Source organism: Suncus etruscus, chromosome 6 (assembly GCF_024139225.1).
Source record: "Suncus etruscus isolate mSunEtr1 chromosome 6, mSunEtr1.pri.cur, whole genome shotgun sequence".
NCBI lineage: Eukaryota > Metazoa > Chordata > Mammalia > Eulipotyphla > Soricidae > Suncus > Suncus etruscus.
In genome coordinates this window covers 72,693,583-72,721,573 of record NC_064853.1, presented here as the reverse complement: position 1 = coordinate 72,721,573, position 27,991 = coordinate 72,693,583, and the positions used below count along the sequence as shown (strand labels likewise).

Below are 27,991 nucleotides of genomic sequence, written 5' to 3'. Positions count from 1 at the left end.
AGTGGAGGAAAGAACAATGGAATTTCAGATGGAGGAAACCCACTTGAACAGGTACAATGGCAGGATAGTCAGTGCATGTCTTCTGCTGAAAATCAGTGAGTTTGGTGTGGTCTAAGTGCCAAGTGTCTGGGGACTAGTATGGAAAGAAGAAACATGGGGAGAAGAGGCTGACTCTTACAGTGTCTGATAGTCAAATGTGTCGGGAATTTTATAGCCATTTCAGAATGACCTGCTGAGGCAAGTAACAATGCCCTCATTTTACTAATTTATTTCTGTAATACCTTGTTTTCATATAATTTCAAGATAAACATGATATCAATGTTACGTTTCATGGACAGCAAAAATAACTTGTATTCACATAGCTTTAGTCATTGGTAACATTTTGCCCCTTGTATATTGATTTCGCCAGCTCTGATTCACACTGAGGAAGGTGTAGTCTGGATGTCCGTTTTTTCAACATTTCAATGTACCTTATTTTTTAAAAATATATTTTATTTAAACACCTTGATTACATACATGATTGTGTTTGGGTTTCAGTCATGTAAAGAACACCACCCATCACCAGTGCAACATTCCCATCACCAATGTCCCAAATCTCCCTCCTCCCCACCCAACCCCCGCCTGTACTCTAGATAGGCTTTCCATTTCCCTCAAACATTCTCATTATTAGGACAGTTCAAAATGTAGTTATTTCTCTAACTAAACTCATCACTCTTTGTGGTGAGCTTCTGAGGTGAGCTGTAACTTCCAGCTCTTTTCTCTTTTGTGTCTGAAAATATTATTGCAAGAATGTCTTTCATTTTTCTTAAAACCCATAGATGAGTGAGACCATTCTGCATTTTTCTCTCTCTGACTTATTTCACTCAGCATAATATATTCCGTGTACGTCCATGTATAGGAAAATTTCATGACTTCATCTATCCTGACAGCTGCATAATATTCCATTGTGTATATGTACCACAGTTTCTTTAGCCATTCGTCTGTTGAAGGGCATCTTGGTTGTTTCCAGAGTCTTGCTATGGTAAATAGTGCTGCAATGTATATAGGTGTAAGGAAGGGGTTTTTGTATTGTATTTTTGTGTTCCTGGGTATATTCCTAGGAGTGGTATAGCTGGATCGTATGAGAGCTTGATTTCCAGTTTTTGGAGGAATCTCCATATCGCTTTCCATAAAAGTTGAACTAGACGGCATTCCCACCAGCAGTGGATAAGAGTTCCTTTCTCTCCACATCCCCGCCAACACTGTTTATTCTCATTCTTTGTGATGTGTGCCATTCTCTGGGGTGTGAGGTGGTATCTCATCGTTGTTTTGATTTGCATCTCCCTGATGATTAGTGATGTGGAGCATTTTTTCATGTGTCTTTTGGCCATTTGTATTTCTTCTTTGTCAAAGTGTCTGTTCATTTCTTCTCCCCATTTTTTAATGGGATTAGATGTTTTTTCCTTGTAAATTTCTGTCAGTGCCTTGTATATTTCGGAGATTAGCCCCTTATCTGATGGGTATTGGGTGAATAGTTTCTCCCACTCAGTGGGGGACTCTTGTATCCTGGGCACTATTTCCTTTGAGGTGCAGAAGCTTCTCAGCTTAATATATTCCCATCTGTTAATCTCTGCTTTCACTTGCTTGGAGAGTGCAGTTTCTTCCTTGAATATGCCTGTAGTCTCAATGTCCTGGAGTGTTTTGCCTATGTGTTGTTCTATATATCTTATGGTTTTGTGTCTGATATCGAGGTCTTTAATCCATTTGGATTTTACATTCATACATGATGTTAGCTGGGGGTCTAAGTTCAATTTTTTGCAAGTGGCTATCCAGTTGTGCCAACAACACTTGTTGAAGAGGCTTTCCCTGCTCCATTTAGGATTTCCTGCTCCTTTATCAAAAATTAGGTGATTGTATGTCTGGGGAACATTTTCTGAGTATTCAAGCCTATTCCACTGATCTGAGGTCCTGTCCTTATTCCAATACCATGCTGTTTTGATAACTATTGCTTTGTAGTAAAGTTTAAAGTTGGGGAAAGTAATTCCTCCCATATTCTTTTTCGAAGTACCTTATTTTTTTTTTTTGTGGGGGACATACCCAGTGGTACCCAGGGGTTACTCCTAGCTCTGCGCTCAGAAATTGCTCCTAGCAGGCTCCGGGGACCATATGGGATGCCAGGAATCAAACCTGGGTCCATCCTGGGTTGGCTGTGTGCAGAGCAAATACCTTGCCACTGTGCTATCACTCGGCCCCCTAATGTTCCTTTCATAAGACCAATGATTCCCTTTTATGCAACAGCACAATAACCAAAACTTCAAAGTTAAGAGTTAGCTTACTATCTACAGATCTTATTCAATTTTCTTTTCTTAATTTTTTGTTTTTGGACCACACCTAGGGATGCTCAGGATTTACTCCTGGCCCTGCACTCAGGAATCAGTCTTGGTGGGATCAGGGACATATGGAATGCAGGGGATCAAACCCAGGTCAGCTGCATGCAAGTCAAATATCCTACCCGCCCCGCTATTGTTCTGACCCCAATGAAAGTATTAAATATGGGGCTGGCGAGGTGGCGCTAGAGGTAAGGTGTCTGCCTTGCAAGCGCTAGCTAGCATAGGATGGACCGCGGTTCGATCCCCTGGCGTCCCATATGGTCCCCCCAAGCCAGGGGCAATTTCTGAGCGCTTAGCCAGGAGTAACCCCTGAGCATCAAATGGGTGTGGCCCCAAAAATAAAAAAAAAGTATTAAATATATGAAAGGAATTTAGTAACCCAAATATTTTCTTGAGAAGTTACCTGGGACTGGTAGGTGGGTAGATTAGGACCTGATTCTTCATGGTAAATGGAATTTTCCAGTGGGCTCTTAGAGAATCGAAGATCTTTCAAAGCTTTCGGGTCAGTTTTTTCTCCTACCCTGAGGTCTACAATTACATCAAAAACAACCTCTGTAAACATCCATAAATATATATGTAATCATGCATTGACATCTTCATAATTGGAAATTTTGTCATAAAGGATCGACCACTGTCAATACACTTTCTCTACAAGTAGCAATTATATAAAGAAGCCCCACTTCAATGAAATACTATCAAGAAAAGAGGTATTTGGGCTGACATCACCAGAGATTTTTGGAGTGAGTGCAGGCACACACATCCTCCCATCTTTCTTCTTCCAGGAGGCCTGGAAGCTGAGTACACAGCTGCAGTATCAGCAACAGTATTTTGAAATCCTAGATAACTTCATTTTTTTGATGCTCACTATAGGAACACACCAATTTAACAGAATGTATAGCTAACAACAAGAGCTTATTAAATCTTCTGCCACTGTATCAATGACTTCATTAGACATATAATTTTTTATAAATGTGCTTGCTACTGTACATTTTCTTTTTACTTTCTTCTTTTTTTTTTTTTTTTTTGGTTTGTTTGTTTTAGGGCCACATCCAGCAGCACTCATGGGTTGCTCCAGGCTCTGTGAACAGAAATCACTCCTGGCAGGTTGAGGGACCATATGGGATGCCGAGAACTGAACCTGGGTCTGTCCAGGGTCGTCCTTGTGCAAGGCAAATGCCCTACTGCTGTGCTATTTCTCCAGTCCCTACTTTAAAAAAAACTTTCTTCTCTACCATTTTTCTCTATTTTTAAAATAACTTTTCTTTCACTTACCTGGAAACAAATGTATTATGATCAACTACATCAACTATGTGTTGCATTTCTTTAAATAAAGCAAAGGGGAGAGAGGGAGAGAGAGGGAGAGGGAGAGAGAGAGAGAGAGAGAGGGAGAAAGAGAGAGAAAGAGGGAGAGAGAGAAAGAGATGAGCTCAGACTATAAGAGATGAAGAGTTGTGGGGAAAAGTTGGGGGAAAAGAGGCATGAAATATGCCCTACTCACATTTTACATTAAATTGGGAAAATAAAAATTGAGGAGTGATAGTACAATGGATAGGGCATATGCCTTGCACACTTTTGACCCAGTTAGATCCCCGGCATCCCATGGTCCTCTGAGCCTGCCAGGAATGATATTTGAGCACAGATCCAGGAGTAACCCCTGAGCATTGCTAGGTGTGGCCCCAAAACAAATAATACATTAAAATAGATAAATCCAATTGCCAAGAGAGCCAAGAACAGTATTTTCAACAGGGACTTATTGTAACATTACAAAGATTCCCCCCTCTTTAAACGATTCTTTCTGGGGCCGGAGAGATAGCATGGAAGTAAGGCATTTGCCTTGCATGCAAAAGGTCGGTGGTTCGAATCTCAGCATTCCATATCGTCCCCTGAGCCTGCCAGAGCAATTTCTGAGCATAGAGTCAGGAGTAACCCCCGAGCGCTGCTGGGTGTGACCCAAAAACAAAAACAAAAACCAACCCAAAACAAAACAGAAACATAAATGATTCTTTTGTTTTTCCTTGGTTTTTTGGTCACACCCGGCCGCGCTCAGGGGTTATTCCTGGCTTTACACTCAGAAATAGCTCCTGGCAGGCTCGGGGGACCATATGGGATGCCGGGATTTGAACGTCCATCCTTCTGCATCGAAGGCAAATGCCCTACCACTGTGCTATCTCTCCGGCCTCTAAATGAATTATTTCTTATTGGGAATTCTTGCTCTCTAAAACCAGAGATTTTCAGAAATTTTGTTCTTTGTAATGTTATCAATCAGAATGAAGCATTTCACCCTCACCTGGAGGCCCTAAGTCACTTTGACTTTGAGAAGCATTTTCAATTTCCAACCCTGGGGTTCATTTTCATTGAAGGGTATCTAAGCAGCAGATTCTGTTTATCTTTGCAATTTCCAAGGTAACAAAGTTCTAGTCTCCTTCACTATACTGGACAAGGACCAATGCACATTTAGCCCCACTTGCTGTAAAAAGTCCACTTCCACTGAATTTGACCCAAAGTCCACTCTTTCTGAAACACTAACTCCATGTTTCCCCTGGTCTGTGAGATACTCTGTGATTTCTCTGCTGTATGTTCTCCTCCCTAGCAATGAGTCAATATGCTTTTTTGTTAGACTGCTTGTTTATCTCCCTTGGTCTTCAGCTACCTGCCAGGATAGCACTAAAAATCAAATTGTAGCTTACCTCTTGTTCCCATCTTATTCTAAGCCATTTTTGCAGACAAGAAAACAAGCAGTTTCAAATACTAAACTGGTAGTTATCCTATCGTGTCATACCTGAAAACTTTCTAACATTCCAACCCAGTTTATTTTCAACATGTTTATATTTCTTCCTTAGTTTTGATCCAACAAATCCATTTTTCAGTTCCTAGAAATGAAGAGATTGTGTGTCAAGCACTTGATTATTGTTCAATTAAGGTGCAAAAATTAAGCGACATGGTGGAGAATTGGGTCATGTTTCACCTCTATGAGGCCCTGGATTTGAACCCCAGCACAAAAATAAACAAAAAGTAAAAAAAATAAGATGGTAGAAGTGATGTCATAATGTGTACTTCATCTTTGAATGCATTTACTCAGTAACCTCTGTTTCACGGACTCTGGAAATACATGGTTTGGCAGCACATTTGGCTGGAAAGCTCTGTTGAAGGAAAGTGGTAACACAAGTACATAGAACGTCTAAGTAATAATCACAAGGCCATCATATCTGGGAGACAAGAAAAGGGTGAGCTGGACCAAGATAGAACATATAAACTATCCATCCGCCCAGTTTTAAAAACTCCACTGGCAGCCGGAGCAGTGGTGCAAGCAGTAAGGCATCTGCCTTGCATGCACGAGCCTAGGATGGGCTGCAGTTCAATCCCCCAGAACCCCATATGGTTCCCCCGAGTCAGGAACAATTTCTGAGTGCATAGCCAGGAGTAATCCCTGAGTGTCATCGGGTGTGGCCCAAAAAACAAAACAAACACACACACACACACACATACACAAAACAAAACAAAACAAAAAAACTCCACTGGGACCAGAGATAGAGTTCAAAGGGCTGAGCACATGCTTTGATGAAGAGGCCTGGACTCCATCCGGAGCACTACTGGGGCTGACCCTCAAGCACAGAATCAGGAGTAGCAAGTGAGCATTGTTGAGAGTGGTGCCAAACTAAAAGTAATAAAAATTCATCTGTAATTTCTCCTTTATAGATTCATTTTCTTATGCTTAATTCAAGATTGTGCACATGATAACACACATATGCTTAGCCTCTCTACTGATGGTGACTGTCCAATGTTGATTCCTGTCCTAAACACATTGGAGCACACACTATTAGCCTACTGCCATTCTTTGGGTACCAGCGGATATTACCTAATCTCTAGCTATTTTTGGTTAAAGGGACTTGAAAGGAAAGTCTCCCCACAAGATCCTTTGGGTCAAAGCTCTATGGTTGGTTGCCTAACTATGGATTAGTCTATGCCCTGGATCTTGGATGTACCTCATTGATATATACAACCCAGGATCTGCAATCTGAAACTTTTTTTTTAGATTGGTTTAATTCATTCTCCAAAGAGGTGAAATTTGAGTTATGTGGAGGTAAAGATTTCCCTACAATAGCAATCTCTGCCACTCAAAACTCCTATTAGTCTAATGCATCTGTTCAGTAGACTCACTCATATTATCACCGTTTCCTTCATGGTCCCTCCACAGAGCACTGAGTATGGCAGCCATGTTTTCTGCCACCATAAAGCTTACCATGCATGAGGAAGATAGACCAAAAGAAAGGAGAAGCAGTAACAGCAATGCAAATACAGTTCTGTTTGGTTGGTATATATGCTGGAGAAAGAAAGGATGATTGAGGATGGACACTAATTTCCTGGGACATGAGATAACAGATTAAAGATTTTGCTTTCTTTAAAAGGTATGGGGGAGTATTGCTGAAGACACTGAGCAGTGATACAAAACAAGAATTTTTAATAGTAAAGGAAGAGTTAATCAGAGGGTAGGAAACCAGTAGCTGATGTAAGGATTTGTGGGTAGAAATGATTAAGTGGAAGAGAAGACACATTATTGCTAAGAAAGAATGGACAATGTAGTGCCTATCTGAATGTACTAAAGCTTCTGTTCTTACCTGATTTGAAGACTCTCGTAGAACACTTTCGACATTGTCTTCCAAAGAAATTGCATTTGGTGGTTCATGGCCCACCTGAAATACTTTTGTCACAATGCCACTCTCTCTGCAGTCTCTGAAAATAATTTTGAAGAGTAAAAGTTTGTTATTATACAAACCAAATAAAAGCTGATATAACAATGTTGATGACTCTTAAAATAACTCAGTTTAGCTATTAAATTTATATTTTAAACTACACAAACAAAAATGGCTTCTATCACTTTTCCTTAACCTTTCCATATTTTGGACATCTGTTCTAAATAATAAATCACTCCAAAGCATGAATTTGTGGGTAAACAAGGTTAATCTGAGTACTTCTCTAACCTCACATATGGTTCCTATTTAATGTTGTCTGAAGGTAAAATAAATAGAATCTCAATTTAATTAAATGTTTCAAATGGTTTCCCCCCATATTTTGTTTTGTTTTGGGGTCACACCAGCGGTGCTCAGGGGTTATTCCTGGCTCTGCATAAAGAAGTCACTCCTGGCAGGCTCGGGGGACAATATGGAATGGCAGGATTCAAAATGGGGTCCATCCTTGTTGGCCACGTGCAAGGCAAATTCCTTACCATTGTGTTATCGCTCTGGCCCCATATTTACTATTTTTAAAGCAGTTTTATTGATTGATTGATTGGTTGATTGGTTGGTTGGTTTTTGGGTCACACCTGGGGATGCTCAGGAGTCACTCCTGGCTCTGCTCTGCACTCAGAAATAGCTCCTGGCAAGCTCAGGGGACCATATGGGATGCCAGGAATTGAACTGGTCCACACTGGGTTGGCCACATGCAAGGCAAAAATGTGCTATCTCTGCAGTCCATCCCCCTCATATTTAAAGCCTGGACTGGGATAATTAGCAACATTGGTAGCTCAGCAGACATCCCTCTCAATCAGTGTTTGTCTTTCTATTCAGACTCTCTACCTCCCACTCCTTTGAATTACCTGAAGATTCCTCACAATGCAGAAGTGAAACTACCAAAGAGTGACAGGCTTCCCTGAGTGCTTCCATTTTGGGACTGAAGCAGAAACTGTAACATGTCTTGTGATTTTTAGATCTTTATAAGTCTGTGACATCATTTCTGAACCATTCTAGATATCAAAAGCAAGCAACAGGGCCAGTCCAGATTCAAGACAGAGTTCTAAAAGGAAGTAAACACTGAGGGGTTGGAGGGATAGTAGAGTGGGTATAGTGCTTGCTTGCATGCAGTTGACCTGGGTTCAAACTCCAGTATACCATATGGTTCCCTGAGTACTACCTGGAGTAATTCCTGAGTGCAGAGCCAGAAATGACCCCTAAGCGAGAAAGGAAGGAAGAAAGGAAGGAAGGAAGGAAGGAAGGAAGGAAGGAAGGAAGGAAGGAAGGAAGGGGAGGGAGGGAGGGAGGAAGGAAGGAGGGAGAGAGGAAGGAAGAGAGGGAGGGAAGGAAGAGAGAGGGAGGGAGGAAGAAAGAGAGGGAAGGAAGAAGGGAGAGAGGAAGGAAGAGAGGGAGGGAAGGAAGGAGGGAGGGTGGGAGGAAGGAAGGAAGGGAGGGAGGAAGGGAGGGAAGAAGGGAGGGGGAAGGGAGGGGGAGGGAGGAAAGAAGAAAGAGAGGGAGGGAGGAAGAGAGGGAGGGAAGGAGGGAGGGAGGGAAGAAGAGAGGAAGGGAGGGAGGGAAGGAGGGAGGGAGGAAGGAGGAGAGGGAGGGAAGGAGGGAGGAAGAGAGGGAGGGGAGGAAGGAAGAGAAGGAGGAAAGGAGGGAGGGAGGGAGGGAGGGAGGAAGGAAGGAAGAAGGAAGGAAGGAAGGAAGGAAAGAAGGAAGGAAGGAAGAAAGGAAGAAGGAAGGAAGTAAGGAAGGAAGGAAGGAAGGAAGGAAGGAAGGAAGGAAGGAAGGAAGGAAGGAAGGAAGGAAGGAAGGACAGGCTGGAGCAATAGCACAGAGAGCAGAGATTAAGGCATTTGTCTTACAGGTAGCCAACCTGTCTAGGAGCCCCAGCATCCCCTGTGGTCCCCTTAGGCTGCAAGAAGTGATTCCTGAGTGCAGAGCTAGAAGTAACCTCTAATCACTGCTGGGTGTGGCCCAGAAATAGCAAAAAAAGTGAACATTAAAAAGTGGGGTTCGGGGGCCGGCGAGGAGGCGCTAGAGGTAAGGTGTCTGCCTTGCAAGCGCTAGCCAAGGAAGGACCGCGGTTCGATCCCTGGCATCCCATATGGTCCCCCCAAGCCAGGGGCAATTTCTGAGTGCTTAATCAGGAGTAACCCCTGAGCATCTAACGAGTGTGGCCCAAAAAAAACCCAAAAAAAATTTAAAAAAAGAAAAAAAAAAGAAGTAGGGTTCGTTGGATTCCTTATATAGAGACCACCTACTACCACAGTCTTTACTGAGGCATCTTACCATCATTCCTTCTTAACCTCACTCCTCATTGATGCAATATAGATTCCATGAGAAAGAATTGTTTGAATTTTAAGTTCCACTCAGAACCCAAATTTCATTTGAATACATAAACCTTTGCTAGGATTAGAATCAAATATTTTAAATATGTAACTTTAGGAATGCCCATATAAGGTATAGCTGATATTTAAAAATTATGTGTATAGGTCTACACCCACAAAGATTAGTATCCTTTTGACAAAAGATCCACATAGCCAGAGAGAAGACATCGGAGAAGGAAATTGTTTGGTAAGTGTCCAACCTAAATTCAATCTCCAGTATGACACCTGGTCTCTAAGCTCCACCAGGAGTAAGCCTTGAGCACAGCCAGGTGTGACACAAAACAAAATAAAACACGGAAATGGCTGCAGGTGGGGGTTTCCAGGCAGAGTGCTGACTGCTCTACCTGCAGAATCTCCACCGGGCTGTGCTTCTTCTGAGGAACTGAGCACCGGAAGGGAGCCCTGTCCTACCCTTCTCTGTCTTTCCTGAACTCTGGAAGCTCTCCTCAGAGCCCTGGGAAGCGAACCCCAAAGAAACTACATTCGGGAGCTACCCAGCGAGCCAGTGAGTGAGTGAGAAATGGCTGCAGGTGGGGGTTTCCAGGCAGAGTGCTGATTGCTCTACCTACAGAATCCCCACCGGGCTGTGCTTCTTCTGAGGAACTGAGCACCGGAAGGGAGCCCTGTCCTACCCTTCTCTGTCTTTCCTGAACTCTGGAAGCTCTCCTCAGAGCCCTGGGAAGCGAACCCCAAAGAAACTACATTCGGGAGCTACCCAGCGAGCCAGTGAGTGAGTGAGAAATGGCTGCAGGTGGGGGTTTCCAGGCAGAGTGCTGATTGCTCTACCTGCAGAGTCTCCACCGGGCTGTGCTTCTTCTGAGGAACTGAGCACCAGAAGGGAGCCCTGTCCTACCCTTCTCTGTCTTTCCTGAACTCTGGAAGCTCTCCTCAGAGCCCTGGGAAGCGAACCCCAAAGAAACTACATTTGGAAGCTACCCAGCGAACCAGAAACTGAGCACCTGAAGGGAGCCCTGTCCTACTCTTCTCTGTCTTTCCTGAACTCTGGAAGCTCTCCTCAGAGCCCTGGGAAGCGAACCCCAAAGAAACTACATTCGGGAGCTACCCAGCGAGCCAGTGAGTGAGTAAGAAATGGCTGGATGTGGGGGTCTCCAGGCAGAGTGCTGATTGCTCTACCTGCAGAGTCTCCACCCGGCTGTGCTTCTTCTGAGGAAACTGAGCACCAGAAGGGAGCCCTGTCCTACCCTTCTCTGTCTTTCCTGAACTCTGGAAGCTCTCCTCAGAGCCCTGGGAAGCGAACCCCAAAGAAACTACATTCGGAAGCTACCCAGCGAGCCAGTGACTCTCCTCAGAGTCCTGGGAAGTGAACCCCAAAAATACAGCATTCTGAAGCTGCCCAGCGAGCGAGTGAAAACTACGCCTGACCAGTGGGGCCCGACTGTGAAAAACTGTGAGTGCTGCCTGTGTGTGTCTCTCTGCTATCCTGTTGCGTAAACCTCCTGAGAGTGGGCTGAAAAGAGGCTCCAGAAGGCACTTAGCTCCACTTCGCTACGCAGCCGTGCGCTCTTTCTAAAAAAAGAACACCATCACAAGAAGAAAAAAAACCACACTAAGAACTGTACTGGATCACAGAAGCAAGAATTTCTCTCCAGACTGTCTTCTCTGCTGCGTGCTTGGGCCTAAGATTTGATCCTGTGTGAGGCTTCATCCACGGAGGACTCCCCTACCTTGGAGGCAAGTCGGCCCATCCAGAAAGGGCGGAGCCAGAGAAGTGTGTTGCCTGCATCATATAACCAATGAATACCACCACAACACGTAGAAAAACCCACAATACAAGTGTGACAATGGGGAAACAACGCAGGCCAGCATCAGACATAGAGAATGAAGATGACAATTCTGATGACCAGTTAACGACCAACCAACTAATCAATCTCTCAGATAAGGACTTTAGAGCAGCAATATGGAATATACTCAAAGAACTCAAAGAAACCATGAATAGAATAGAACAGAACACTAATAAAAATCAAGAAAATATGAAGACAGAAATCACAAAACTCCAAACTGAAATAACATGTCAAATAACAGGCCTGAAAAAATCAGTAAACGAAGTGAATGACAAAATGGATAAGCTCTGGGACAGGGTATCAGAAGCTGAGAATAGACTTGGTGCTGTGGAAGATGAGATACATAACAATTCCATACAACAGGAGAGATTGGAAAAAAAACTTAAAACAAATGAACACACAATGGAAAAATTAGTCAAAGAATGGGAACAGATGAAAATAGAGGTCTATGATAAGATCAACAGAAACAACTTCAGAATCATTGGAGTCCCAGAGACCCAAGAAGAAAATCTTCAGGAAGAATCAATGGTAAAGAACATCATTAAAGAGAAACTACCAGAGCTAAAGAATATATGTGATCAAATCCTGCATGCCCGAAGAGTACCAGCTAAAAGAGACCCAAGAAAAACCACCCCAAGACACATCCTAGTCACAATGACAAATCCCACCGATAGAGATAGAATACTGAAAGCAGCAAGATCAAAAGGGGAAATTACATTCAAGCAAGCATCCTTGAGATTTACAGCAGACCTGTCACCAGAAACACTAAAGGCCAGAAGGCAGTGGTGGGATATTGTGACAAAACTGAATGAAATGAATGCTTCGCCAAGAATATTGCACCCAGCAAAACTAACTTTCAGGTTTGACGGAAGAATACATGGCTTCACAGATAAAAAACAGCTCAAAATCTTTACAGACTCAAAACCAGCCTTAAAAGAAAAACTGAAAGATCTACTCTAAAGACAAGACAGACCAAAAGACACACCAAACTTCGACACAAAGATGGCATTAAATCCCAGGACAATTATTTCTCTCAATGTCAATGGACTAAATGCACCAGTTAAGAGGCACAGAGTGGCGAAATGGATCAAAAAACTGAATCCAACCTTCTGCTGTCTACAAGAAACACACCTGAATAGTCAGAATAAACATAGACTCAAAATCAAAGGCTGGAGGAAAATTATTCAAGCAAACAACACCCTTAAAAAAGCGGGAGTGGCCATACTAATATCAGATGACACAAACTTTATACTCAGGAAAATTGTAAGGGACAAAGATGGATATTTTATACTAATCAAGGGATTTGTACAGCAGGAAGAAATCACTCTCCTAAACATATACGCACCGAATGAGGGGCCAGCAAAGTATTTAATACAATTGTTGACAAATCTGAAAAACAATATCAATAACACAATAATTGTGGGGGACCTCAACACAGGCTTGTCAACACTTGATAGGTCAACCAAATGGAAACCCAACAAAAATATACTAGACCTGCAAAGAGAAATGGATGAAAGAGGCCTAGTAGATATATATAGGACACTCTATCCTCAGAAACCTGGATACACATTCTTTTCCAATGTACATGGATCATTCTCCAGGATAGACTACATGCTGGCACATAAAACATACCTCCATAAAATCAAGAGGATAGACATTTTGCAGGCTGCCTTTGCTGACCACAAGGCTCTGAAGTTAGATGTGAATTGCAAAGGGACACAGAAGAAAAAATTTAACACCTGGAAGTTAAACAGCCTCATACTCAATAACCAGTGGGTCCGAGATGAAATCAAGAAGGAAATCAAAAGGTTCCTGGAAACAAATGACAATAAAGACACAAACTATCAGAACTTATGGGACACAGCAAAAGCAGTACTGAGAGGAAAATTTATAGCTTTGCAAGCACACATCAGGAAGGAAGAAGGAGCTTACCTGAGTAGCTTAATGACACAGCTAATAGAACTAGAAAGTACTCAACAAAAGGACCCAAAAATAGGAAGACAGAAGGAAATAACAAAGCTGAGAGCAGAAATCAACGAAGTGGAAACCCAAAGAACAATCCGAAAGATCAACGAAAGCAGAAGTTGGTTCTTCGAAAAAATAAACAAGATTGATAGACCACTGGCAAAACTAACAAAGAAAGGAAGAGAGAGAGAAACTTGATAACGCGTATTAGAAATGAAAAAGGAGAGATCACTACAGATACTGCAGAGATTCAAAGGGTAATCAGAGAATACTTTGAGAAACTCTATGCCACTAAAAATGAGAACCTGGAAGAAATGGATAAATTCTTGAACTCATATAACCTTCCACGGTTGAATAAAGAAGATGTAGCATATCTAAACACCCCCCATCACTATTGATGAAATTAAAACTGTAATCAAAAATTTACCCAAAAACAAAAGCCCAGGCCCTGATGGATTCACGAATGAATTCTATCAAACTTTCCAAGAGGAACTACTACCAATCCTGGCCAGGCTCTTTTATGAAATTGAAAAAACAGGAATACTCCCAAATAGCTTTTATGAAGCCAACATCACCTTAATACCAAAACCAGACAGAGATGCTGCGAAAAAAGAAAATTACAGACCAATATCCCTGATGAACACAGATGCAAAGATCCTCAACAAAATCCTGGCAAACAGGATCCAGTGCCTCATCAAGAAGATCATTCACTACGATCAAGTAGGTTTCATCCCAGGAATGCAAGGATGGTTTAACATCCGTAAATCTATTAATATAATACACAACATCAACAACAACAAAATAAAAATCACATGATCATATCAATAGATGCAGAGAAAGCATTTGATAAGGTTCAACACCCATTCTTGATCAAAACTCTCAGCAAGATGGGAATAAAAGGAACCTTTCTCAATATAGTTAAAGCCATCTACCACAAGCCAGTGGCAAATATTATCCTCAATGGAGAAAAACTAAAAGCCTTTCCTCTAAATTCTGGTACAAGACAAGGCTGTCCTCTCTCACCACTCCTATTCAACATAGCACTGGAAGTACTTGCTATAGCGATTAGGCAAGAAAAAGATATCAAGGGAATCCAGATAGGAAAGGAAGAAGTCAAGCTCTCACTGTTTGCAGATGACATGATGCTCTACTTAGAAAACCCTAAAGACTCTACCAAAAAGCTTCTAGAAATAATAGATTCATATAGCAAAGTGGCAGGCTACAAAATTAACACACAAAAATCAATGGCCTTTTTATACACTAATAATGATAGGGAAGAAATAGACATTAAGAGAACAATCCCATTCACATTAGTGCCACACAAACTCAAATATCTTGGAGTCAACCTGACTAAAAATGTGAAAGATCTATACAAAGAAAACTACAAAACACTGCTCCAAGAAATAAGAGAGGACACGCGGAAATGGAAACACATACCCTGCTCATGGATTGGCAGGATCAACATCATTAAAATGGCAATACTCCCCAAAGCATTGTACAGATTTAACGCTATCCCTCTAAAGATACCCATGACATTCTTCAAAGAAGTGGATCAAATACTTCTGAAATTCATTTGGAACAACAAACAACCTCGAATAGCTAAAGCAATCCTTGGGAAAAGGAAAATGGGAGGCATTACTTTCCCCAACTTTAAACTTTACTACAAAGCAACAGTTATAAAAACAGCATGGTATTGGAATAAGGACAGACCCTCAGATCAGTGGAATAGGCTTGAATACTCAGAAAATGTTCCTCAGACATACAAACACCTAATTTTTGATAAAGGAGCAAAAAAATCCTAAATGGAGCAAGGAAAGCCTCTTCAACAAGTGGTGTTGGCACAACTGGTTAGCCACTTGCAAAAAAGCGAACTCAGACCCCCAGCTAACATCATATACAAAGGTAAAATCCAAATGGATTAAAGACCTTGATATCAGACACAAAACCATAAGGTATATAGAACAACATGTAGGCAAAACTCTCCAGGACATTGAGACTAAAGGCATCTTCAAGGAGGAGACAGCACTCTCCAAGCAAGTGAAAGCAGAGATAAACAGATGGGACTATATTAAGCTGAGAAGCTTCTGCATCTCAAAGGAAATAGTGCCCAGGATACAAGAGCCACCCACTGAGTGGGAGAATCTATTCACCCAATACACATCAGATAAAGGGCTAATATCCAAAATTTACAAGGTACTGACAGAAATTTACAAGAAAAAAAACATCTAATCCCATCAAAAAATGGGGAGAAGAAATGAACAGACACTTTGACAAAGAAGAAAGGCAAATGGCCAAAAGACACATGAAGAAATGCTCAACATCACTAATCGTCAGGGAGATGCAAATCAAAACTACTATGAGGTACCACCTCACACCACAGAGAATGGCACACATCACAAAGAAGGAGAACAAGCAGTGCTGGCGGGGATGTGGAGAGAAAGGAACTCTTTTTCACTGCTGGTGGGAATGCCGTCTAGTACAACCTTTATGGAAAGCAATATGGAGATTCCTCCACAAACTGGAAATTGAGCTTCCATACGATCCAGCTATACCTCTCCTAGGAATATACCCTAAGAACACAAAAATACAATACAAAAAACCCTTCCTTACTCCTATATTCATTGCAGCACTCTTTACAATAGCCAGACTCTGGAAACAACCAAGATGCCCTTCAACAGATGAGTGGCTGAAGAAACTGTGGTACATATACACAATGGAATACTATGCAGCTGTCAGGAGAGATGAAGTCATGAAATTTTCCAATACATGGATGTACACAGAATCTATTATGCTGAGTGAAGTAAGTCAGAGAGAGAGAGAGAAAGACGCAGAATGGTCTCACTCATCTATGGGCTTTAAGAAAAATGAAAGACATTCTTGCAATAATAATCTCAGACACAAAAGAGAAAAGGGCTGGAAGGTCCAGCTCAGGACATGAAGCTCACCACATAGAGTGATGAGTTCAGTTAGAGAAATAACTACATTTTGAACTGTCCTAATATTGAGAATGTATGAGGGAAATGTAGAGCCTGTTTAGGGTACAGGCGGGGGTTGGGTGGGGAGGAGGGAGATTTGGGACTTGGGTGATGGGAATGTTGCACTGGTGATGGGTGGTGTTCCTTTTATGACTGAAACCCAAACACAATCATGTATGTAATCAAGGTGTTTAAATAAATAAAAATAAAACACAAGAATTACTTGCACAGTTGTATGGGGAGTTATGAAACAATCTGTAAGAATTCTACAACTTAGTCTAGGTCAGATTTCTCAATCTATAAAAACTACTGAACTTTCAAAGCGAACTATTCTTTGGTGCAGGGTAACTATTCTGAGCTTTTCAAAAGTTTAGCCACACTTCTGACCTCCACCCTCCATATGCCACTAGCACACTCCCACTCCCAGTTGTGAAAACCAAAAAGTGTTTCTAGACATTATCAAATGTCCCTGGGAGGCCAAATTCTACCCGTCTGAGAACCTCTAGTTGAGAAACACGAACAGGTTGAGCAGAAACCTCTTGTTCATTCAGGCATAAACTTTTCAAATAGGAGTCAAGCCTTTGAGTTGGGTCACACACAGCAATTTTCAGTCTTTAGTTAAGAATTTTAATAAAAACCAACGTAGCAACTACCGTAAGTGCTGTGCCAAGTGAATATTAAATGTATTACCTCTAAGCTTCTCGGGACTGCCAAATAAATTAATCACATGGAACAAAGAATAAAACAGGAATCAGAAGGTCACACAAATTAATGAGGATTATATAAAGAATGAGCAATAGAAGAGGAATTAAATACCAGATGAATGGGTCAACAAGCACCATTGCCTTCCACTGCCAGGTACTGCCTTACAGCAGTGATCTGAGCCTTTCTCATTACCTACAGAGATGGAATCTGCATCTTTTCTCCATACAAACACAATTCTTTTTTTGTTTGTTTGTTTTTAAGCCACACCCAGTGGGACTCAGAGGTTACTCCTGGCTCTGCCCACAGAGATTATGCCTAGCAGGCTTGGGGACCATAATAGGATGTCAGGTATTGAATCTGGGGGCCATATGCAAAGCAAACACCCTACCCACTGTGCTATCGCTCCAACCCCCTAACATAATTCTTAAAGTACATATTTATATTCTGAGGGGCCGCAGAAAGATGCCACAACCAAAAGGACGTGTTACCAATTTGTCCAAAAAATTGCTTTGTTTCACCAACCATTATTGAAAAATTAAGGAGTCCACTGAGCATTGAAGGTAGAAACACAATTATGTCAGGGGACTTGAACTCTCCAGATGATCTATTCTATGTTCAGTTCAAAGCAGCTTTTATCTTAGACTACTTGATTTTTCTTGACCAAAAAATAAGGTCACTAGCAAAGGGAATGTCATAGAAGTTTATTGCCAAAACACCACAAAGCAATGATATCTGAGAGAGAAAGTTCCTGACCACAAGGGAGGCTTTTAAGGAAACTAATCTGGAGGCCAGGAGATAGTACGAGGGAAACAGATACTCACATGTGTAGGGTACTTATCTGAGACCCACCCATTTCTGGGAGGGGTCTTGGGAACCGGATAATAGGTGTGACTTTACCTGCAAGACCCGGCCCATTCCTGGGAGGGGTCTTGGAATAGGTAAATAAACCCGGAAGCCAGGGGATTAAAGGGCTTTGCCTTTTGGCCCTGCTGGGCGCTCTGAGGAGATGGCTGAAAGAGGATAAGACGCAGGGCAAGCCTAGAATGGCTGTATGCTTGAAAGGTTATGAGTAGGCCACACACACGTGGTGGCTAGGGCATGAATAAAGCTGATGGTTCCTAATGCCTGCCTGTGAGTGAGTCTTAATTACGCCGATTACCTGGGCCTGGAACCCGCCGGCTGCATGGGATGGCAGACAGAGAAATCCACCTCCATCCATCGCCATCCAGCACCATCCTTAATTATTTAACACTACACACATGTACTCTTTCCAGAGTGATGTCTGAGCACAGAGCTAGGAGTAAGTCCTTAGCATCTTTAGGTATGTCCCCAAAACTAATGATCATCATCATCATCATCATAATTCATATATGGTCATAATAATTTGAAATAATTCCTCAAATAAAGAAGCCAGGCAAGTTTATAGACCTCAGATTCAGACAGATAGAAAAAAACTCCAGTATGGTAATATCCAAAGACAACAGAAAGAAAGGTCAAGATGACTGGTCCACAATAGGTAGCTTGCAGGGGAAGAGAAGGAAGGAAGTGCAGTTAGGGCAGAGAAGGGACCACTACAACAATGATAGTCAGAAAGAATTACTCTGGACAAGAACTGGGCGCTGAAAGGAAGTCAAGAAATACTGTATATACTCAAGTATAAGCCAAGTTTGTTTTTTTCGGCACAAATTTTTGCTGGAAAAACTTGGCTTCTGCCTTCTGCTGGAGGGGGTGGTGCTTCAGTTCAGTCCACAAGTTGAGGCTAAGCTGAAGAGGTAGGCGGCTGAACTGAACTGTATGCCACTGAATTATTTAACCCACAATATTGTGTGTTTTGTATGAGATTGACAGTAGTGATGACGATATCTGTGAACTCAATGATGACGACAATGTCTATGCTGATACCCTCACATCAGAAACAGTTGAAGCTCTGTTTGGACATACAGATGATGATGATGATGATGATGATGAATTTGGTTTTGAAGGATTTTAACCTTTGTGATTTAGCTTGATTACCTATAAAGGTATGATTTTCTGCACTTTATTTAAAGTTTTAAAGTTATTGTTGATAGTTTACAGTTTTTCTTTAGCAGTAAATATTAAAAAACATTTAACCTACTGATTCCTCAATTATTGTAATTGTTTTTGTATATATTTTTATTGTTGAAATTTATCAGTGTCTGCTGTAGTTTCCACCTCGGCTTATACTTGAGTCACTAAGTTTTCCCAGTTTTGGGGGTAAAATTGGGGGGAAGGCCAGCTTATACTTGGGTCAGCTAATACTTGAGTATATACAGTATATATGGTAATCCTTCAATAACAATATTGCAAAGAATAGGAAAATAATTTTTCCTAAAAGAAAAAAGGAAGGAAGACAGAGTAACAGACACAGATAGACAGAAATAGAGACAGAGACAGAAAGAGACAGACAAACAAAGATAGAGACAATGTCTGCCATAAAGACAGGTGGGGGGCTAGGGACATTGGTGGCAGAAATTGTGTACTTAATGAAGATATGGGTGCTGGAACACTGAATGACTGAAACATAATCATGAAAAACTTTGTAACTGTGTTTCATGGTGATTCAATTAATTTTACTTTTTAATTTAAAAATAAAATAAAAGGGACTAAAGCAATAGCACTGTGGTAGGGTGTTTGCCTTGCATGCAGCCAATCCAGGACAGATGGTGGTTAGAATTCCGGCATCCCATATGGTCCCCCGTACCTGCCAGGAGCGATTTCTGAGCACAGAGCCAGGAGTAATCCCTGAGTGCCACCAGGTGTCACCCCAAGCCCCCCCAAAAAACTAAAAACAAACTAACAAAAAGAAATAAAAGTTTTGCCAAAAAAATATGACCAAACTCATTTGGCTGTGCAAATTTTCTTGTAAAATGTTTTCTTCAAAAATTAAAATTAGCATCTTTCTGCGGGAAACAACCCAGAGACACCAAGCAACATAATCTCTCCAGGACCCACACCCAGTAAGATGGGCACCGGGAGCCATTATAAAGGACTGTTGCCCTGCTCTCTACCTTCTTTCTGTGGGAAGCAACCCAGAGACACCAAGGATCATAATCTCTCCAGGACCCAGTAAGATGTCCCCCACCCAACTAATGTGGGGCCGATTCCTGTCGTGTGATTGGGCACCTAGAGCCATTATAAAGGACTGCTGCCCTGCTCTCTGCCTTCTTTCTGCAGGAAGTAACCCAAAGACACCAAGCAACATAGTCTCTCCAGGACCCACACCTGAGGGCCGCTCCAGGGCCTTGCTTATCTTTTAACCCCTGAACCCCACTTCTCCACATTGTAAAAAGTAACCTACAACCTACAACCACTTCTCCACATTGTAAAAAGTAACCTACAACAAATAATGGGGAAATTTTGCAGTACAATCCCATGTTTAAAGAATCAAGATGGCTGCTGTGATAATCTGAAAAGTACCAAACAGTTAGGTATCCTCTCAAATAAGATGTTTAGAGTAGAATTATGGAAGATGTTCAGGGAGTGCAAAAAAAGCATCGATAGACTTGAATGGAGCACAAATAAGCATCAACAGAATTTGACAACTGAAATTAGAAATTTTCACACTGAAATAACAGGTCCGAATAACTCGGCTTATCAATTGAAAACCTCAATGGAAAACCTCTTCACTGGAGTAACGGCAGGTGCAAACAGGGTCAGTGAGCCAGAGGATGAGATGCAGAACAACTCCATACAACAGAAGAGATTGGAAGAGAACTTTAAAGCAAATGATCAGACAATGTCTAAACTACTCAAAGAATGTGAACTGATGAAAATAGAAGTCTCTGATAAACTCAAAAGAAACAGCATAGGAATCAATGAAGTCCCAGAAACCCAGAACAAGAATAAGAGGAGTTGGAGGAAGAGTGAGAACAGGAAGAGGAGGAAGAAGAATTTTAAGAAGAATAAGGTGAAGAGGAAGAGTAAAAAAAATAAGACAAAGAAGAATAAGAACAAGGCGGAGAGGAGTAAGAATAATATTGTGAAAAATAGTAAGAAGAAGAGGGGGAAGATAAAAAGGATTCATCCCTTTCTTCTGAAAAAGAAGAGGAGGAAGGAGAGGGCAAAGAATAGTAAGAAGGGGAAGAAGAATAAGTAGAAAAAGGGGAGGAAGAAGAGAAGGAAGAAGAAAAAGAAGAGAAGAAAGTAGACAAGAGGAGGAGGCTAAGGATGTGGTTCAATTTGTAGAGTAGATGACCTATATATCTCAATGACTAGATTTGATCCCAATTGGTCTCATGTCCATTTATTCTCACAAATTGTATGCATTCGATATATCTGTATGTATAAAAATGTGATATACTTATGCATACTTCTAATAAAGCAACTGTAAAAAAATACAGGGAGGGGTGGGGCAGGTGGGAGGGGGCAATGGTGATGGAAATGCTGCACTGGTGAAGGGGGCTGTTCTGTTTATGACTGAAACTCAACCACAATCATGCTTGTAATCATGGTGCTTAAATAAAAATTAAAAAAAAATAAGTTGCAACATTCTCACCACCAATGCCTTCCGTCTCTCTCCTGCCCCACTCCATGCCTACATTCAAGACAAGCATTCTATGTCTCTCACTTAATACCATCGCCATGGTAATTGCCAGTGAAGTCATTTCTCCAACTTAACTCACCACTCTTTGTGGCAAGCTTCATGTCGTGGACCCAACCTTCCAACACTCATCTCTATTATCTCTGTGTATAACAATAATGTTGTTTACTTTTCTTAAATTTCATAGATGAATGAGACTATTACATGTCTATCTCTCTCCTTCTAACTTAATTCACTCATAATAGATCCCATATCCATTCATGTATAGGAAAATTTTATGACCTCATCTCTTCTGACAGCTGCATAGTATTCCACTGTGTATATGTACCACAGTTTCTTTAGCCACTTATTTTTTGTTAGGCATCTGGGTTGTTTCCAGATTCTGGGCTTTGTAAATAGCACTGCAATAAATATAGGTAAGCAGGAAAAAAAAGATGTGATGCTAAGAAACCTCCCTGTCAAAGCAATGAATAGGTGTTGTAATGGATTTTCTTAATAGATCACACTATAAAGATCTTTAGGCAAACGGAAGTTCATAGCATCTAGAGGCGGAGAGGAGAGGAGAGGGAGAGAGGGAGTGAGGGAGAGGGGGAGAGAGAGAGAGAAAGAAAGAGAGAGAGGGGGAGAGAAAGAAAGAAAAAGAGAGATGGGGGAGAGAAAGAAAGAAAAAGAGAGAGAAAGAGAGATAAAGAGAGAGAGAGATGGGTTTGTGACCAGGGTAAGGTCAGATTGAGGGTCAGGTATATGGTAAAAGTAACAGGTATATGATGTAACATAAAAGGATACAGCTGAAAGTCTGTACTAACCAGGGATAAAAGCCTTAGGCATGGGTAGAAGCAGTTCAATCTGATTGCTCCAACTGGCTCTTCTAACTGCCCACCACTCTCCACAAGAGTCTTGGGAGGGTTGGGGGTTGCTATAGATTCAGCCAGCCAATCACAATTAGGTTTTACTTAAAGGGGCAGACCCTTCTTATGGCTAGCTGGTGCTGGGCTGTAGGACTAATATTATGGAATAGTGCATAAAGTCTTGTGCACCCATGGAAATGTGGAATAGACAAATGCCCAGAAGAGAGAAGGAGATCTGAGCACATATGTATTTTTGTAATAATGCATAAAATGGTATTTGCAAATATTAGCTATTTACAATCATGAATTATAATTCATTGATTCCCATGGAATCCTTTTATAACTCTTATGTTTTCTGTTTTTGTTTTAGTTTTTAGTTTAGTGTTCAGTGTTTCTTCTTGGTTCCTCTTGGTTTCTTTTTGCCTGCACTGAAGTTGTTTTTGCCACAACCTTTTTATATTATATGTTGGTAATTTTTTGTTCTTTCATACTATTTGTAAAATTGGTATGTGTCAAATTTAGTTGGAAAGTAGTACCTTTAGCTTTTCTTGATCTCTTTTGGGGGGTGGGGATTATATCTGGCAGTGTTCAAGGATTACTCTGGCTTTGTACTCAGGAATGGCTCCTGGTTGGTTCTAGGGACCTTCAGCGTTCTGGGGGGCTGAATCTGGGTCAGCCTTATGAAAAGTACCCACTGTACTATGCTCTGGTCCCTTTCCTGATTTTTCCATAATTTTATGCCCCTTATCATGATGAATTTAATGTTTTGTATAGTGTGGAGTATCTCTTTGCCCAAGACCCTTGCCTGAGCTTCCCGTTGATGTTAATTCCACCTTCAGGAGTTGGGCAAGCTATTTTGAAGAAAGAAAAGAAAGTGGCTGGGAGAAGGGAAGGTAGAAAAAGAGTCAGAGAGCTAGAGGAGGAGGAGCAGACAAGAAGTTGCTTGGAAGAAAGAGTTTAGCATAGAAGCCATGTGAGGAAAAGCATATGGTAGGTAGGGCCTTGGAATAAAACAAGCTGACTCCAAAGGAAAAAAAATTAAAATTAAGTTATTTTTCTATATTTTAAAATGTGGGAAAAATAATTTTTAAGGAAAAAGGATAAAGAATAATGGAACTACAACACAGTTAAAGGAAAAGAAAATAGTTTTGAAAACCAATGAAGGCAATACAAAATAAAACTCTGAAAGCCTATATTCTGACAAATGCAAAAATGATTTACTAAAAATAATTCTTTTTAGGGGCCTGAGAGATAACATGGAGGTAAGGCATTTGCTTTCATGCAGGAGGTCATCAGTTCGAATCCCGGCATCCCATATGGTCCCCCGTGCCTGCCAGGAGCAATTTCTGAGCCTGGTGCCAGAAATAACCCCTGAGCACTGGCGGGTGTGACCCAAAAACCACACACACACACACACACACACACAAATTCTTTTTTAAAAATCCAGATTAATCTCTTTATTTGTCCTAAATTCAACAAATGTTCTTTCTTCCTATAATTCCGTTCAGAATTCAAATTTAGGGCCAGAGAGATAGCATAGAGGTAAGGCATTTGCCTTGCATGCAGAAGGATGGTGGTTCGAATCCCAGCATCCCATATGGTCTCCCCAACCCTGCCAGGAGCGATTTCTGAGCATAGAGCCAGGAGGAACTTCTGAACTCTACCAGGTGTGACCCAAACACCAAAAAAAAAAAAATTCAAATTTAGGGGGACAGAGTGGGTAGGGTGTTTGTTTAGCACATGGCTGGTCATGGTTTAATCCCTGGCATCTTATATGATCACCCCAAGTTGGTAAAAAGTAATTTCTGAGTGCAGAGCCTGGAGTAACCCCTAAGCACCACCAGTTGTGGCCCAAACACAAAAACAAAAAAAACCAGAAAAAAATAAAAAAAAAAAAAAAAGAATTACAACTTAAATTTACTTTAATGTACATAACATTAGCTGGGAGGAAAAGACAAGATTAGAACAGTCATAGGAGCAGTGATGATGGTAGAAGTAAAATCGATACTCTTATCATTTGCATATTATACCTAATACATAAAAGTCGCACATGAGGCCAGAGAAATACTACAGTGGGCAGAACTCTTGCTTTGCACATAGTCGATCCAGCACCAGCAGCACATATAATATGGTCCCACAAACCCCATCAGGAGTGATCCTTGAACACAGTCAAGAGTAAGCCCTGAACACAGTTGAATATGGCCCCAAAGCAAACAAGTAAAATCACTTATGTCTGCTGAAATACATTTTTCGTTAGTGTTCTTTTAATCTAACACTGATTTCATTGTACTAAAGCAAACTAAAACAATGTAATTATATTATAAATTAATGAACATGCTCATAACTTACTTAGACACTGCAATAGCTCTCACTTGTATTTTTCCATCAGGTAAAGTAATAGGTTTCATATACTTAAATGTGCTATTTTCACTATAACCAATTTTCTTTAGAAATTCAGGTTTGCTGCCATCTAGTGTATAATATATAGTGACATCTGGGGTATCTGAAAAATAAAAAGATAAATAATAGTAAAGTAGCAAGTTCCAAAATAATGCCTACAGCTCAATAATTTTGTGGGGGGCCCGGAGAGATAGCACAGCGGCGTTTGCCTTGCAAGCAGCCGATCCAGCACCAAAGGTGGTTGGTTCGAATCCCGGTGTCCCATATGGTCCCCCGTGCCTGCCAGGAGCTATTTCTGAGCAGATAGCCAGGAGTAACCCCTGAGCACCGCCGGGTGTGGCCCAAAAACCAAAAAAAAAAAAAAAAAAAAAAAAATTTTGTGGGGGGTAGCCACCTCCAGTGGAGCCTAGGGGTTACTCCTGCCTCTGAATTCAGAAATCACTTCTGGCAGACTCAGAGGACCATATGGGATGCCATTTAATCTGGGTTGACTGAGTACAAGGCATGCGTCCTACCCACTGTGCTATTACTCTATGCAATATGCATATGCTCTATGCACTGTGCTTTACACAAAGTAGTGGATTTCATCAGTACAACCCCAAGAGATAAATCCTATTTTATATTCACTTTATATGTAAAGAAACTAAGAATTAAGATTAAGAAGTGTGTTGAAGGCCAGAAAGATATTACAAGGGTTAAGCTATTTGCCTTGCAAGGTGGACAGCCCTGGTTTGATTCCCAGGGTCAAATATGGTCACACCCAGAGTGCTCAGGAACTATTCCTGGCTCTTCACTCAGGGCTCACTCCTGGCAGAGCTTGGGGACTACATGGGACTATCTGCTGGGGATTGAATCCAGGTTGGCAATATGCAAGGTAAAGGGCCTATCTGCTGTACTACTACTGCCCTGCATTTTAAATATTAGAGGAATTGCACACCCATCATTTATGACATCATTTGTCTATAATTTCCAGCATCTTCTAAGCGTATAAACACATATTAATAAAATTTGTATCTTAGTTTGAGAATTTAAAAATATATTAGCTCTTAAGGCAAAAGAATGTTATAATATATTCTTAGCTGGAACTTGGAGTATAGAAAGTTCAGGAATTCCACCATAAATATAAACATCATTAATTTTTTTTCTGGTTTTTGGGCCACACCTGGCTGTGCTCAGGGGTTCCTCTGGCTATCTGCTCAGAAATAGCTCCTGGCAGGCCGGGGGACCATATGGGATGCTGGGATTCGAACCAACCACCTTAGGTCCTCCATCGCCTGCTTGCAGGCAAACACCACTGTGTTATCTCTCCGGTCCCAGCATCATTAATTTTTAATTTTAACTTATTTTATAGTGTCTGGATACAAACCAGGGGACTCACACACATAAGACATGTGCTCTTTAGTTACATAACTGAAATCACAAATAAGTTTTCAACATTAGTTATTAAATATATCTTATATAATTATGCGACATATATTAGTATGTATTATTCATTATGTTTATACTAATTAATGAATGAATATTATTCTATCCCCAGCATCCCATATGGTTCCGAGCCTGTCAGGAGAGTGATTTCTGAGTGTAGAGCCATGAGTAAATCCTGAGCACGGCTGGTGTGGCCCAAAAACCAAAACCAAAACCAAAAAAGAGGACATAACTAAATAATTAATTAATCATTACTATTACATATATGTTTTATATATATATATATATATATATATATATATATATATATATATACATATATATATTTTGGTTTTTGGATCACACACTGGTGGCATTCAGGTTACTCCTGGCTCTGTGCTCAGAAATTGATCCTGGCAGGCTTGGGGACCATATGGGATGCTGGGAAAGTCTGAAGATGCACCAAGATTTTGTACCTTAATTAAAGCTAACCCCTTTGTCTATATACATTGTGCTCTCTAAGCATCAAATATAACATTGCTTCAAAATTTGCAATGTTCTAATAATAAAAAGCATGCAGAGTTAAATCAACAACCAGATGAACATAATAATATGGCCATGTGATTTCAAGTCTGGTAGATTTCTTACCAGATTTCATTTCCAAAAGTGTCTTGTTATCAATTTCATGGTTGGCTTTTCCAGGCTGAGGAACTCGCAATGGTATGATCTGAGGGACACACACTGAACCAGCCGTCATTTTCCCCAATTACAATGAAAAAAGTAGATGAAAATAAATTTCTATGTGGACCTATATTTGGACACAAATATAAAAGTTCAAGATAAGAACCTGGTTTAAGTACAGTAAAAGCAGTATAAACTAAGGGAATACTATATAAATGTATACACTTATAATACACTTATAAATGTCACTCAATGTTTAAATTAATTATTATTTAGCTGTATTATTGATGTTGTTAATTTTCAATGATCTACACAACTCAGTTCTTGTTAAAGAATATCAATTGTGGGGGACATAGCGGTGGTAGAAGCGGTAAGGCGTCTGTCTTGCCCGCACTAGCCTAGGATGGACTGGTTTGATCCCCCAATATCCCATGTGGTCCCCGAAGCCAGGAACAATTTCTGAGCTCATAGCCAGGAGTAACCCCTGAGCGTCACCGGGTTCGATCCCCGGGAACCCATATAGTCTCTGAGCCAGGAGCGATTTCTGAGCGTATTGCCAGGAGTAACTCCTGAGCGCCACCGGATGTGGCCCCTCCCAAATTTTTTTTTAGGTTTTTGGGTCACACCCGGCAGTGCTCAGGGGTTACATCTGGCTCCATGCTCAGAAATCGCCCCTGGCAGGCACAGGGAACCATATGAGATGCCGGGATTCGAACCACCGTCCTTCTGCATGAAAGGCAAACACCTTACCTCCATGCTATCTCTCCGGCTCCCAAAATTTTTTTTTAAAAAAGAATATCATATGGGGGGCCCGGAGAGATAGCACAGCAGCGTTTGCCTTGCAAGCAGTTGATCCAGGACCAAAGGTGGTTGGTTCGAATCCCGGTGTCCCATATGGTCCCCCGTGCCTGCCAGGAGTAACCCCTGAGCACCGCCAGGTGTGGCCCAAAAACCAAAAAAAAAAAAAAAAGAATATCATATGGGACGCCGGGATTCAAACCACCATCCTTCTGCATGGGTGTGACCCCCCCCAAAAAAAAAGAATATCAATGAATGGAAGGGGGGTTGGAATTCTTTCACACGGAAAGTTAAATGAATATGTTAAAGGCCCGGAGAGATAGCACAGCGGTGTTTGCCTTGCAAGCAGCCGATCCAGGACCA

At 41.2% G+C, this 27,991-nt stretch overlaps 2 protein-coding genes across 3 annotated transcripts in view; both read right to left on the bottom strand.

Annotated features, from left to right (window-relative positions):
* DZANK1 (double zinc ribbon and ankyrin repeat domains 1) overlaps positions 1 to 26,952 on the bottom strand; it is a 79,917-nt gene extending 52,965 nt beyond the window's left edge. Inside the window, exons 1-5 of the mRNA XM_049774379.1 lie at positions 26,798 to 26,952; positions 24,695 to 24,848; positions 6,986 to 7,100; positions 5,149 to 5,239; positions 2,773 to 2,897 (exon numbers count right to left, since the gene is read on the bottom strand). Of these exons, the coding sequence (XP_049630336.1) occupies positions 2,773 to 2,897; positions 5,149 to 5,239; positions 6,986 to 7,100; positions 24,695 to 24,848; positions 26,798 to 26,906 (594 nt within the window). The 5' untranslated portion in view covers positions 26,907 to 26,952. The remainder of the gene's footprint in view (positions 1 to 2,772; positions 2,898 to 5,148; positions 5,240 to 6,985; positions 7,101 to 24,694; positions 24,849 to 26,797) is intronic.
* The window catches only part of SNX5 (sorting nexin 5), a 1,173,556-nt gene that overhangs the window by 385,340 nt on the left and 760,225 nt on the right, over positions 1 to 27,991 (bottom strand). The gene's annotated exons all lie outside the window — the stretch shown is intronic.